Below are 15,152 nucleotides of genomic sequence, written 5' to 3' on the forward strand. Positions count from 1 at the left end.
GTCCTCTGCAGCCCGATCATGTGACCGGATCGCAGCCATTAAAGGCTTGCTCTCTCTCTGCAGGCTCCATGCAGGCGATGAATAAAACTCGCCGCATCATGGAGGAGGGCGGGACTTCTTTCACCAACGCCTTCGTGACCACGCCCATGTGCTGTCCGTCACGCTCGAGCATCCTCACCGGGAGGTAAGCTGCTTCCTGTCTGACAGATTCTAAGCGCAGCGTCCGCTGTCGGCCTGCGGGTGGCGCTCACTCTCATTGTCTCTGTCAGGTACGTCCACAACCACAACACCTACACCAACAACGAGAACTGCTCCTCGCTGTCATGGCAACGGCAGCATGAGCCGCGGACCTTCGGGGTCTACCTCAACAACACTGGATACAGGACAGGTAGAGCAACACACACACACCCACACACACACACACACCCACACAGACACACACACACCCACACAGACACACACACACCCACACAGACACACACAGGCATTTATTAGGATTTTATTACTTCTGTGAGTCACCTGTGTGTGTGTGTGTGTCTCTCTCTGTGTCTGTGTGTTTGTGTGTGTGTGTGTCTTTTTGTCTGTCTGTGTGTGTGTGTGTCTTGTGTCTCTGTGTCTGTGTGTGTGTGTCTCTGTGTCTGTCTGTGTGTGTGTCTCTGTGTGTGTGTGTGTGTGTGTATTTGTCTGTGTGTGTCTCTCTGTGTCTCTGTGTGTGTGTGTGTCCTCTCTCTGTGTCTGTGTGTGTCTCTCTGTGTCTCTGTGTGTGTGTGTGTGTGTCCTCTCTCTGTGTCTGTGTGTGTCTGTGTGTGTGTGTCCTCTCTCCAGCCTTCTTCGGGAAGTACCTGAACGAGTACAACGGCTCGTACGTCCCCGCGGGCTGGAAGGAGTGGTTCGGCTTGGTGAAGAACAGCCGCTTCTACAACTACACAATGAGCCGCAACGGTGTGCGAGAGAAGCACGGAGCGCAGTACCCACAGGTCAGGACGCACACACACACACAGACACACACAGTTATTGAATCAACCAATGAATACATTCACCAAAGTTTTGTGTGTGTCTGTGTGTGTGTTACCAGGACTATCTGACCGACCTGATCACGGCTGAGTCGATCCGATACTTCCGCTCCTCGAAGCGGGTTTACCCTCACCGACCAGTGCTGATGGTGCTGAGCCACGCCGCGCCGCACGGGCCTGAAGACTCGGCGCCACAATACAGCACCGCCTTCCCCAACGCATCACAGCACATGTAAGTCTCACACACAGACACACACACACACAAACACAGACACACACACATACACACAGACACACAAACACAGACACACACACATACACAGACACACAGACACACACACATACACACAGACACACAAACACAGACACACACACATACACACAGACACACAGACACACACACATACACACAGACACACAAACACAGACACACACATACACACAGACACACAGACACAGACACACACATACACACAGACACACAGACACACACACATACACACAGACACACATTTTCATCAATTCACCTGAAAAACGTCATGATTTCCGTTACTGTGGAAACACAAATACATCCACACAACTTTGTTCAGACATTCATAACACACACACACACACACACACACACGTATGCATACAATGAGCCTAAGCCACAGTAATCCAGCTGAACAATGGAGCAGCTCTGTTCTGCTCTGCAGGGTAAATCCTGAAGCAACACGACTAAAACCGCACAATCCTCCCCAACGCGTGTGTGTGTCTGTGTGTGTGTGTGTCATGAATACATTGGTTTCCTTAAAGAAATCTAATGACAGTGTGTGTGAGTCAAAAGTCAAAGTCCACGTCTGAATCCTGAGAATTGTTTGTGTGTTGTATGATTGACGGAGCGGTCGCACACACAGACACACACAGACACACACACAGACACACACACAGACGCACACATCTCGGTGTCTCTCCTCCTCCGGCAGACTCCTGCTGTCAGGACTCCATTTAAATCCCATTTAAAGCTCCCCGGGAGTTCCTCTCTGTCTGAAGCACAAAGCCTCAGCTGGAGGCTCTCTCCCTCTGAACCTCCGTCAGTGTGACACACGTTTAACACAACAGCTTCTCTTTGTGTTGTCGATGTTAAATTAGAGAGCAACAAGTCAGACTGAAGTGGAAAGGGTGGAGAGGGTGGAGAGGGTGGAGAGGCAGTCAGAGAACATCTGAGCTGTGGCCCTGTAGGAGCAGACAGCGAGAGGCTGTGATTCATTTCACCTGCACACACATGAAAGCAGCACAGTGACAACACACAGCTCCTTGTTGTGTGTGTGTAGTTGGAGCAGACGCCTTCGCCTCCTCCTCTGTGCTCCACAGCAGCTTCACACATGATTGTTTTTCATGCAGTTATTACAGAAGCTGCTGAGACACCAACACCAACTGAACATGAAGGTTTATGAAGCTGCCAGCGGAGCTGAAGAAGCCGCTCGGCCTCCGTGTGTCTGCTTCCTGTCCTGCTCAGTAAACATTTGTAAAGTCTGTGGTGAGGAGGTCAGAGGTCAGAGGTCAGGCATCATTTCTTTGACCTAAATCCTCCTGATCTGCTCTGAAGCTGCAACAATGATCAATAAATGGGCGATTAATCACAGACAATCAATCAATGACGAAAACTGTCATCAGCTGCAGATCAGCCTGATTCAGTTTAAACATTAAAAATGACGTCAGACTGAGAGGGAGGAGGAGGAGGAGGAGAGAGAGAGAGGAGGAGAGAGGAGGAGGAGGAGAGAGAGAGGAGGAGAGAGAGGAGAGGAGGAGAGGAGAGGAGGAGGAGGAGAGAGAGGAGAGGAGGAGAGAGAGAGAAGGAGAGGGAGGAGAGAGAGAGGAGGAGGAGGAGGAGAGGGAGGAGAGAGAGAGAGGAGAGGAGGAGGAGAGAGAGGAGGAGGAGAGAGAGAGGAGAGGAGGAGGAGGAGAGAGAGAGAGGAGAGAGAGGAGAGAGAGAGAGGAGAGGAGGAGGAGGATAGGAAGAGAGGGAGAGAGAGAGAGAGGAGGAGCAGGAGGAGGTGGGAGGAAGAGGAGGAGGAGAGAGAGAGAGGAGAGTAAATATGTTGCTGATGGGAGTCTTTCATTATCCACACAGAACACAGAGCAAGAACATCCTCTGCAGCCAGCACAGCAGGAGTGTGTGTGTGTGTGTGTGTGTGTGTGTGTGTGTGTGTGTGTGTGTGTGTGTGTGTGTGTGTGTGTGTCTGTGTGTGTGTGTGTGTGTATGTCTGCGTGTGTGTGTGTGTGTGTGTGTGTCTGTGTGTGTGTGTCTGTGTCTGTGTGTGTGTGTGTGTGTGTGTGTGTGTGTGTGTGTGTGTCTGTGTCTGTGTGTCTGTGTGTGTGTGTGTGTGTGTGTGTGTTATTAATGAACAGGAGTATCTGCTGCCATCACTTCACACACAGGCTGATGATGATACCACACACACACACACACACACACACACACACACACACACACACTCCTGCAGTTCTCTCTGTGTTTACTGCACGCGCTCAGCCGGCTTCCTCTGTGGTTAAAGGAACACTCTGAACAGAGCCGGTCCACTGTCCTGCTGCTTCTTCCTGTGTTCAGTGTACAGGACCCTCAAAGGTCCAAACCCACACTAAGAGTCATCCTAAACCCTGACTCTCTGAACTCTGAACAAAGGGCTCCATCCCCCACGATGCACTGGGCCACGTTCAGACCAGCTCCTGCAGTAGTTTAATGAAGACTCTGTCCAATCATGTGTCAGCCTGACGTGTCATTGATCACATGGTCCAGATGTGCAGACCTGTGGTCTGAAATCCATGACCAACACTCTGTCTGTCTGTCTCTGTCTGTGTCTCTGTCTGTCCAGCACTCCCAGTTATAACTACGCTCCGAACACGGACAAACACTGGATCATGCGGTACACCGGCCCCATGAAGCCCATTCACATGGAGTTCACCAACATGCTGCAGAGGAAGAGGCTGCAGACACTGCTGTCTGTGGACGACAGCATGGAGAAGGTAGGACACACACACAGAGACACACAGACACACACAGACACACACGCAGAGACACACAGACACACACACACGCAGACAGACACACACAGACACACACAGACACACACACAGAGACACACAGACACACACAGACACACACACACACAGAGACACACAGACACACACGCAGACAGACACACACACAGAGACACACAGACACACACAGACACACACACAGAGACACACAGACACACACAGACACACACACAGAGACACACAGACACACACAGACACACACACAGACAGACACACACAGACACACACAAGACACACACGGAGACACACACACACACACAAGACACACACAGAGACACACACAGACACACACACACACACATAGAGACACACACACACACACAGACACACACAGAGACAGACACACACACACAGACACACACACACACACACACACACACACACACACAGACACACACACACAGAGACACACAGACACAGACACACACAGAGACACACACACAAGACACACACAGAGACACACACACACAGACACACACACAGACACAGACACACAGACACACATACAAACAGACACACACAGAGACACACACACACAGACACACACACAGACACACACACACAGAGACACACACACACACAGACACACACAGACACACATACAAACAGACACACACAGAGACACACACACACAGACACACACACAGACACACCTGCCGCTGTGTATGTCCGTCAGTTATAGCCCCTGTAACTCTGTGTGTGTGTGTGTGTGTCTGTGTGTGACCCTCAGCTGTACAACATGCTGGTGGAGACGGGCGAGCTGGAAAACACCTACATCATCTACACGTCTGATCACGGCTACCACATCGGACAGTTCGGCCTCGTCAAAGGTCGGTCATCCTCCATGCACGACAAGCACTGTGAAACACAGCTGTGTAAAAACATGTTGGATTTATTCTGCATGGTTCCATGTGTGTTCAGGCTGTGCAGCCTGTGGGGGGCTCTCAGCTGAACGTTTGGTTGATTCAGGGATTAAAACAAACACAATGTGTAAATTCAACGTGTGTGTGTGTGTGTGTCCAGGTAAATCCATGCCGTACGAGTTCGACATCAGAGTGCCGTTCTTCATCAGGGGACCCAATGTGGAGCAAGGCAGCATGTAAGCACACACACACACACACACACACACACGTCAGCAGCATTAATCTCATGTTTAATGCACATACGACACTGTGTGAACATAGTTTTTGTTAATATGAAATAATCTGATGAGACACATGCTGAGCAGCTAACAGCAGACTGAGGCAGCTGGTGAACATGTGGAACATCCAGCACACACTGACCCAGTGTCTGCTGTGACTGTAATCAAATCAAAAGCCACAAGTTAAAAAACCAAATCATGCCTGTCGATCTGTCAGCAGAAAGATTCATATGCAGTGTGTGTGTGTGTGTGTGTGTGTGTGTGTGTGTGTGTTAGTAAAGTAGATTACAGTCAGAGCTTTTCCACGCGCTGATCATGAGTTCAGAATCAAAGTTGCTTTTCTTTTTGCACGACATCAACACACAACGTTTCACAACAAAAGTCCCACCAGTGATGTAACTGTGTGTGTGTGTGTGTCAGTAACCCTCACATCGTCCTGAACATCGATCTGGCTCCGACCATCCTGGACATCGCCGGCCTCGACACGCCTCCAGATATGGATGGAAGATCGATACTGACTCTACTGGACACGGACAAACCTGCCAACAGGTACACACACAGAGAGAACACACACACACACAGAGAACACACACACACAGACAACACACACAGAGAACACACACACACGCTGTGTACTTAAGGAAATTACACAAAGTTGAACTGTTAAAAATCCTCCAGAAATAAAGAGTCACTCCAACAAGACTCAGTAAAATCTAAAAGTTCTGTCCTCCTCAGCAGCCAGAAGGACGCCATGATGGATCACATGCGAGCAGCAGTCACATGACCAACACTCAGAGAGTGTCTGTCTGACTGCAGCTCCGTGAGAACCTGGTTTGAGGCTGTAAAAATGCAGATGAATGCCTACAGCTCCCACATCCTGGTTCCAGGATGAGGACGACTGTTTAACTGCTGTGTAACTAGTGATGAGCCGCAGGCGTCACGGTGACGTGACGAGCAGCTGGGTGGAGGCAGAGGTCAGAGAACACAGAGCTGCTGGAGCAGCAGGCGTCCTTCAACTGTAACCACCTCATTTAAACACCTGGGCGCGCCACAGCTCCGCGACACCAAGAGCATCTGCTGCACCTGAAGGGAAATAAACATCCCATTAATATTTATAACGGCCAGAGCATCAGGAAACACAAGCAGAGGTGGACGGGTCAGAGCAGACAGTGAGGGGCTCAGCGGGCCGTCACACCCAGGAGGGTTCTCTCCTGGTTACACTTCGTGCACCAAATCCACCCGGTGTGAGAGTCAGAGAAACCAGGTGGAGGCAGGCGGAGGCAGGCGGAGGCAGGCGGAGGCAGGCGGCTCAGAGCAGGCGGCTGTGTGATGAATATTCTGTCAATGTGTGTGTTCTCTGATTTAACTGCCATGAACTCAGAGTGTGTGTGACATCACCTCTGCTGCTTTAATAACACCAAACACAGCTCTGAGATGAGTGGGCGCAGCGGGTGGAGGCAGCGGGTGGAGGCAGAGCCAGCATCTTCTGACTGTTCTCACTGTCTGCAGGTTCCAGGTGAGCAAGAAGCCGAAGGTGTGGAGGGACTCCTTCCTGGTGGAGCGAGGGTAAACACAGACACACACACACAGACACACACACATAGAGAGAAACACAGACACCCACAGAGACACACGCATACATACACACACAGACACACACAGACACACACACACACATACATACACACAGACACACACACACAGACACACACACACACACACACACACACACACACACACACATACACACACACAGACACAGACAGACAGACACACACCCCTTCAGTTCAGGCTCTGCTGTGCTGCCTTCACTGACCTCTGTCCGTTGGTCTGTCTGCTAACAGGAAGCTGCTCCACCAGCGTGTGGAGGGGAAGGAGGTGTCGCCGGAGGAGAACTTCCTGCCCAAACACCAACGAGTAAGAGACCTCTGTCAGCGGGCCGAGTACCAGACGCCCTGCCAGCAGACAGGACAGGTACAGATCAGCTGAACCCATCTCTGCTGGTCCTTCATGTTCTTTTATGAGTGACTCTTCCAAGAACTCCTAAATCCCAGTTTTAATCTCACATTCTAATGTAATCCCAGTCTCCCTAATTTATTCCTCATCCAGTTACAGGGATAAAGTCCACTTTAACTGCCGATCCTGCAACAAATGAATCCCGGTCTATTACCTTAGAGTTTATTTAATCCAGAGTCACTCTATACTTTGTTTCATTTGTCCAGATTATGTGACTTTATTCCAGATCCTAAACTCCTTAATAGTTATAGTATATATACCGATACTCCCAGTATATTTTACGTACAGTCCATCATCTATTCCAGTTCCAGTTACTTTATTCCTAACTTTACTCCTCATTGTATTACTTTCAATCCCTTGCTTTTGTTCCATCACTTAATCTGAATCTGTTAATCTCAAGGCCACTTCCTGGTTACAGACGCTCATGCTTCACATCACCAAAACTTTTCACTGCCACAACATTTTCCCTCCGACGTTTTGGTTGCACTAAATTAATAAACAGAGAAATCTGAGACGACGGCGGCAGCTGTAAACACTCAGAGGCCGGACAGAGCGTCAGTGTGATCAGATCACAGCTGACCCGTCCAGAACTCGGCGAGGCACAGAGAGTCGGGACGGAGCTGCAGGACCCTTCAGAGTGTTTGTGTTCGCGCTCGTTTGAGGTTAATCACACTTGTTGAAGAATCATTTGAGCCAGCTGATTAGTCTCCTAGCAACAGTCTGCAGGCTGCTGGATCACTGTGACAAACAGCCTGAGGAAACCTGTGTGTGTGTGTCTGTGTGTGTAATTAAAAAATTCAGGCATTTGTCGCTGTAATAACTGCTCACATGTAACGTGTGTGTGTGTGTGTGTGTTAACGTGTGTCTGTGTGTATTGATGTGTGTCTGTGTGTGTTGACGTGTGTGTATTGAGTGTGTGTGTTGACGTGTGTGTGTGTGTAATGAGTGTGTGTGTTGACGTGTGTGTGTGTGTGTGTGTTGACGTGTGTGTGTGTGTTGACGTGTGTGTGTGTGTGTTGACGTGTGTGTGTGTGTGTTCACAAGCCTCAGTGCTACACTCAGTGCAGTGATACAGAGTTAAGGTGTGGATCTGTCACAGAGCGGGACCTGAGACAGAGCTCTGATTCGCCGGGAGTCCTGATGCTCAGATCAGCTGCTGTAACCAACCAGCAGCTGATCTGAGCGGCGCTCCTGTCAGACGGGTCGGGTCCTCGCCAGGCAGCTGGGTTTATGTCACAGAGAGTCCTGATCTGAAGGGGACACAGCAGAGAACAGAGGAAACCTGTTTGTCCTGTTTAACCTCTTCCAGGCTGTTAAAGACTTTCTGTCCAGATTGATGCTGGATTAAGTTGGTTGAGTCTCGTCCCGTCGTCAGCTTCGCTCTGGAACCTGACACCGTGTCTCTGAGTGTGTGAATGTATGTATTTTAATAAAAGCTCCATGCTGAGTCTGCTGTTCTGTGTGTGTAGAAGTGGCAGTGTGTGGAGGACGCCACGGGGAAGCTGCGGCTCTACAAATGCAAGAACGAAGGAGGGGGAGGAGCTAAGAACGTCCAGAGGGGTGCGGTTGGCCGGCAGCGTCCAATCAGCATGAAGTCCCAGCTGTACCTCCCGAACTCGGACGGCTGTGACTGTGACCTCAGCGACCTGCGACCTCTGAACCTGCGGCCGTCTATGATGAGGCCGTTCAACAAGAAATCCTTCTTCTCCAAGAAGAGTGAGTGTTAACGCCTCTGTCCAGCAGGGGGCGGCAGGCTGCAGGGTCAGACCCAGTCATTTGGTTCCAGAGGCGTTTCTGAGGAAAGCCCGTTTGCATTGTGTCCTATTATTGTACTAAAATCACTCCGAGGGCGCTGCTGAGTCACAGAGAGATTTTTCTTCCCCTCATGAACTTTACATGTTTGGGCTCCATAGGACCCCATTTATTCTGGACTGGCTCCAGCGCCCCCTATAGAACAGGAGTGGACATTTCCATATAGAACATCTCTGGTATGCATATTTTCCAAGCGGCAGCCTTCGGGGCTCAAAGTGGAAGCCCATGCGGAAGTGTCAAAACTTGTAATTCATGCCGCAACCACTGGGGGCTGGTCCCAAAAGCGAGTAATTTCCCATAGACTCCCATGTTAAAATGTCCGACTTCACAGCAGAAAAGAACATGTTTACAGCCTGGTACAAAAAACCACTCTGGTCTCAGATGATAGGTTCTCTGCTAGTGTCAATTGTAGGGGGGGTGAATTTTTTTACAACCCACTCGTTTCAATTGTATTCTGACTTAAAATTACGCCTAATTATGGGCGTTGCTGCTTGAGTGACAGACAGTTGACGTATCACAGCATGAGTTTCCTGCTTCCACGATCACCCGCCCCCCTAAACCCCGCTCGTGCTCCCCCTCTTTGTCCATATTTGGAGTTTTGGCGGACGTGACGCTGCCAACATGGCGGCGGTCATCAACGTTCTGGAACCTCACACCGAGCCTCAGAACAGCTCTTCAGAAACAAACGGGTGACGTCACGGAAGCTCTGTCCATAGTTTTTACTGTCAATGATATTTTCACAGTAGTCAACTTTAAAAACATGATGAAAGCTTCTGAATAAATGATGATACCAGACTAGATTCTGTGTGTGTGAAGCCGGAGAGGCAGAATTTTAATCAGGTGTTCGGTGATTAAAGGTCAGATCTGATGAGCGTGGAGCTCCTCATGAACAGATGGACCCATCCATGTGATTCAGGGTTCAGCTGTGAATGGGTTTGACACACAAAGCATCCTGACAGGAAGTCAACGTTAGATTATCTGGTGCGAGGCTGAAAATGTTCCCGCACAGATCATCCAGCTGTTTGTGTTTCGTTGATGATTTTGTGGCTATTTTACCTCCTGGTATTCTTCTCGCTGACGGACAGATGTTCTGGGATCCTCTGAAAAGCTCATGTGGAGCTTGCACACTAATGAGCGCCCGTGCTGCAGCTCTGCTTCTGTGGAGTGGCGCTGACCCCTAGTGTCTCAATACAGAACTGCATCACCATTAAGCTGATGGAGGAGTGTGTGTGTGTGTGTGTGTGTGCTCTGAGCTGATGAGACGTGATGTTCTGCTGTGTTTGTGCTTCAGAGTTTAAAGCCCTGAAGAGTTACTCCAGGAATCGTTACAGCCGCGCCGTCTCCATGGCGAACAGTTACCCCGGTAACCAGAGCCTACTGCACGAAGCCGGCTGGACTCTGCCGGGCAGAGACGAGGACGAGTTCAGCGGGATGGGAGGAGTTCCCAACGCCGTGGCTCCGCCCAACTCCATCAAAGTTACACACAGGTCGGTGATGGTTGTTTCTATCATGACGTAACACCGTCCAGGACCCCGTCAGGGAGGCGGGGCCACTCATTATGATGCTGCTGTCCTGCAGATGCTCCATCCTGTCCAACGCCACGGTGAAGTGTGACACAGGAGTCTATCAGTCTCTGCAGGCCTGGAAGGACCACAAGCTGCACATCGACCACGAGGTGACCAAGAATCCTTATTGCAGAGCATAACAAAACCTTTCACATAGTTACACACAGACAGACACACTACAGAGGGAGCTTTACACAATCATTACAAAATGAAGACGAACGACAGCCATGATCCAGCCTGACTCTCCCTCTGCTTCACTCAGATCGAGACTCTGCAGACAAAGATCAAGAACCTGAGAGAGGTCAGAGGTCACCTGAAGAAGGCCCGCCCCCTGGACTGTGACTGCAAAAGATACCTGTGAGTACCTGAGGGCTGCACACACCTGGAAGCAGATTCATACGCAGAGACTCACACCTGTGTGTGTGTGTGTGTGTGTGTTGTTCAGGTACAAATCCAAACTAAAGAACAAGCTGAGGTACAGAGGGGGAGGTCTGCACCCGTTCAGGTGAAACCGCTTCACTCTGGATCTGAAGAAACATGACGACTAAATGTGAAAAATGTAATGCTAACATTTATGTTGTGTGTCTGTGTGTGCGTGTGTGGGAGCAGGAAGGGTGGGGCTCGGGACAAGAAGGCGTGGCTCCTGAAGGAGCAGAAGAGGAGGAAGAAGATGAGGAAGATGATCAAAAGAATCAAAAACAACGACACATGCTCCATGCCTGGACTCACCTGCTTCACACATGACAACCAGCACTGGCGGACGGCGCCCTTCTGGTCACGTACGCACACACACGAAAACACGCACTGAATCTGGTGTTAATTTTTGCATCTACTAATATGTGTGTGTGTGTGTCTGTGTGTCTGTCTCTGTGTGTGTGTGTGTCTGTCTGTGTGTCTGTGTGTGTCTGTGTGTGTGTGTGTGTGTCTGTGTGTTGCAGTGGGTTCATTCTGTGCGTGCACCAGTGCCAACAACAACACATACTGGTGTCTGAGGACAATTAACGAGACTCACAACTTCCTGTTCTGTGAGTTTGCCACTGGATTCCTGGAGTACTTCGACCTCACCACAGACCCGTACCAGGTATCCTTATCTTCCCGGACAGGTCCGCTGTATGATACCCGAACATTAAACCCATGTCATGGTTCTGTGTGTGTGTGTGTGTTTGCAGTTGATAAACGCCGTCAGTTCTTTAGATCGGATGGTTCTTAATCAGCTCCACGTCCAGCTGATGGAGCTCAGAGGCTGCAAGGGACACAAGCAGTGTAACCCCCGCACACGCTCAGTGGAGCTGGGTGAGTCTCACACACACGCAGACAGACACACAGACAGACACACACACACATGCAGACACACACACACACAGACAGACACACACGCAGACACACACACACACACACGCAGACACACACGCAGACAGACACACACGCAGACACACACACACAGACACACACAGACACACACAGACACAGATACAGACACACTTTGTTTTGTTTACCTGCTTCATGCTGCAGCAGAACTGACAGTAAAGAGTAAATTGGTGTTAGCACCCAACAACACATATCACATGAACTATTTCGATATGACCACAGGGGGGCGCCAGATACTCCGAGACCTGTCCCCATCAGCCTCTTAACACATTCTCTGCAGCTGCAGCTGCAGGTCAGACTGATACTGTCTGAATGTTTGTCATGTGACCGCTGCTCACGTCATCAGACGATGCATTCAAGGACCATCAGAGAGTCTGCTGCTTGTGCCTTTGTGTCTTTCTATGATGCGCTGTGTTGTTTCGGTGCATTGTTGAGCTGTGATGGAGGTCGTGTGTAGTGTATCAGCCAGTGGTGCCTTCAGGGGACCCTTGTTATCAAGACCGATCATGTGACCAGTTTTGTTCCAGGAGCGGCCTCTGCTCATTAACCAATCAGACTCTTGTTTTAGCAGGAGGGCGGACGTACAGCAGCTTTGATGACTACAGGTATACACACACACACACACACACACACAGTATTCTTCCTGTCTGATCGCTGCATGGCTTCCTTCTGGAGCTGAGGGCTGCTGGTGGAGGAGAGAGAGCGTGTGTGAGTGTAACACTGTGTGTGTGTGTTTGTTGCATCAGGCTGTTTGAGAGGAGGAAGTGGCCGAGAGTCAAGAAACCTTCGTCATCTCGAACCCTGTGAGTCTTCCTCCTCCTCCTCCTCCTCCTCTGACCTGCATGCTGCCTCTTCACCTGTTTGTCTGACCAACACAATCACATGACTTTTTATCTTTTTTTACACATCTGCACTAATAAGATCTGCAGCTCATACATTCAACACACACCAGGGGGCGCTGCACAGTAGCTGGGCATCAGTTGTTTACCCGTGTTAATACACTACATGTAGTTACATTTTTAGATTTTTTTTAACTTTTGAAATCTATAAAAACCCATTCTTAAACTACCAGGGACATACCGCACCATCAGCCACCTGTAGCATCCTCCATGTTGATGAAACTCACCCAACCAGCAGCAGCTTAGGCCCCGTTCACACTGGAGAAAGTCATTCCAGCTAGAGTAGGATCGAGCCCAGACAGCCTTTAAGCTGGATGCGTTCAGACCTATTTTCAAATCTGGCTAGCACACACTTGTGTCCGCACTCAATCCGGCTTCATCCAGCGTGTTTGCTGTCCTCCAAACCACTAGGTGGCGCCTCGTAATATACAGAGTCCGTTCATGCCGCGGTAGGACCGCGTGTGCGCATGCGTCGTGCGGTTTTTTGTCCCGTGTGGCGCACCGTGAACCGGAAGTAGCACATCGCTAACCGGAAGTAGCATGTCGCTAACCGGAAGTAGCATGTCGCTAGCCGGATTCGCTCGGCACATTTGCGTTCACACCTGAGCCACATTTGAGCCAAGTTTGATTTCAATCAAGCCGGATTGAAATTAAACTGGATACAGCCGGATTCGAGGTGTTCACACTCAGAAAAAAACACATCTGGATTGATCTGGATGCGGCCGAATCCTGCTTAAGCCACATTTTTCCCCTAGTGTGAACAGGGTATCAGAGATTTACAGTAGACCTGAGGACGGCCGCCATCGAAGGGAGGATCTCAGACACTGATTTTATACAGGAACAGGAAGTGGTTCCTGCAGGAGAGGACCACTTCCTGTTCATGACAGTCTGCTAAAGATAGCTGCAGCTCCACTGGAGGGCGCTCTGCAGACAGTCCTGCGGTCAGCTGTAACAGGCTGAGCGACACATTTTCCTTCTTCAGCAGGTCAATCTGACCGTCGTCAACATCTCTGCTCGCTGCATGTTGCTGCCGCCGCCTGCGTGTGTCTGACCACCAACACACACACTCTGCTCATGTCTGTGTGTGTCTGTGTGTGTGTCTGTGTGTGTTTGCAGAGGCCCGATCTGGGACGGCTGGAAGGGCTAAGCCTGATTGGTCGGAGCGGGTTCCTGACCCCGCCCACAGCCGCCTGAAGGAGGAGGAGGAGGGTGTGGTCGTCAAGGAGACGGTGCAGATCAGCCACCACGCCCTCACCTCACCGGGCAGCCAATCATATTCTGCAGTCTCTGTGACACCGCTAGCCCCTCCCACCCCGCTGCTCAGGGAGACACTGGGACAGAACACCCGACGCACCACTCATTCAGACGCTCCTCCTTCCTCCTCCTCCTCCTCCTCCTCCTCCTCCTCAGAGAGGGAGGGGGGGAGCTCAGGGTGGAGGAGTCAGAGGGAGGAGTATGAGGAGGAGGAGGATCGTGATGAAGAGGAGGAGGACATGGAGAGGTAGAGGCTGTGATGGTAAAATGTCAGCAGGTTTCTGCCCTGAGTTCGGCCTTACAGACACACACAGCAGCCACAACTCCACCTGATACTCCACCTGATACTCCACCTGATACTCCACATGATACTCCACCCTTCCTTTCATGTCTTTTCTCTGCAGGAAACTTACGTTATTACATTTAGGTTTTTCTTTCCATAGTCTGATGAAAATGACATTTTCCCATCACAGTAAAATCTCATTTATTAGAGGGACCTTCCTCCTCCTCCTCCTCCTCCTCCTCCTCCTCCTCCTCCTCAGGTGACCTCCCAGCGGCCATATTTGTTGTTGATATTTAGTCTTTCTAACAGGCATTAAAGGACTCGTTCTCCCTGTTCGTGTTGTTACTAAACTCAGACTGAGGCGGAAGCGAACTCTCTGATGACATCACCGATGACATCACTGCTGATGTCTTTTTTTTTTCCCCTCTCCACTAACTTGACTGTCGGTTACCATAGTGACCGGCAGCTTTACTGACGACAGAGCTACAGTTGTACTAACCCGATGACTGACCACAGTTACCCACAATGCAACGCAGCCGCCCTGAGGAGGACAAACCAACGGGACTAAAACAAACTGGTGTTGTCTTATGGGCCAATAAAAAGAGGACTAAATGATGACGTCATCGGCACCAGAACCTGTCGTGTTGTGATTGAAACTTTTTTTTTTTTCACCTTTTTAGTTCAGCTGATTTTTGTCCAATCAAATCACAGATCATGTGA

At 50.2% G+C, this 15,152-nt stretch overlaps 1 protein-coding gene across 1 annotated transcript in view; it reads left to right on the forward strand.

Moving 5' to 3' along the window:
• The window catches only part of LOC114438195 (extracellular sulfatase Sulf-2-like), a 40,285-nt gene extending 25,522 nt beyond the window's left edge, over positions 1–14,763 (forward strand). The window contains exons 4-24 of the mRNA XM_028409387.1: positions 64–184; positions 270–388; positions 826–977; positions 1,076–1,245; positions 3,869–4,019; positions 4,825–4,924; positions 5,118–5,193; positions 5,656–5,784; positions 6,745–6,801; positions 7,080–7,209; positions 8,721–8,967; positions 10,355–10,550; positions 10,642–10,738; positions 10,891–10,985; positions 11,074–11,133; positions 11,238–11,407; positions 11,567–11,709; positions 11,798–11,921; positions 12,565–12,601; positions 12,743–12,799; positions 14,012–14,763. Coding sequence (XP_028265188.1) covers positions 64–184; positions 270–388; positions 826–977; positions 1,076–1,245; positions 3,869–4,019; positions 4,825–4,924; positions 5,118–5,193; positions 5,656–5,784; positions 6,745–6,801; positions 7,080–7,209; positions 8,721–8,967; positions 10,355–10,550; positions 10,642–10,738; positions 10,891–10,985; positions 11,074–11,133; positions 11,238–11,407; positions 11,567–11,709; positions 11,798–11,921; positions 12,565–12,601; positions 12,743–12,799; positions 14,012–14,042 — 2,462 coding nt within the window. The 3' untranslated portion in view covers positions 14,043–14,763. The remainder of the gene's footprint in view (positions 1–63; positions 185–269; positions 389–825; positions 978–1,075; positions 1,246–3,868; positions 4,020–4,824; positions 4,925–5,117; positions 5,194–5,655; positions 5,785–6,744; positions 6,802–7,079; positions 7,210–8,720; positions 8,968–10,354; positions 10,551–10,641; positions 10,739–10,890; positions 10,986–11,073; positions 11,134–11,237; positions 11,408–11,566; positions 11,710–11,797; positions 11,922–12,564; positions 12,602–12,742; positions 12,800–14,011) is intronic.
• The last annotated feature ends 389 nt before the right edge of the window (positions 14,764–15,152 follow it).

The sequence above is a fragment of the Parambassis ranga genome, chromosome 7 (assembly GCF_900634625.1).
Source record: "Parambassis ranga chromosome 7, fParRan2.1, whole genome shotgun sequence".
Taxonomy (NCBI): domain Eukaryota; kingdom Metazoa; phylum Chordata; class Actinopteri; family Ambassidae; genus Parambassis; species Parambassis ranga.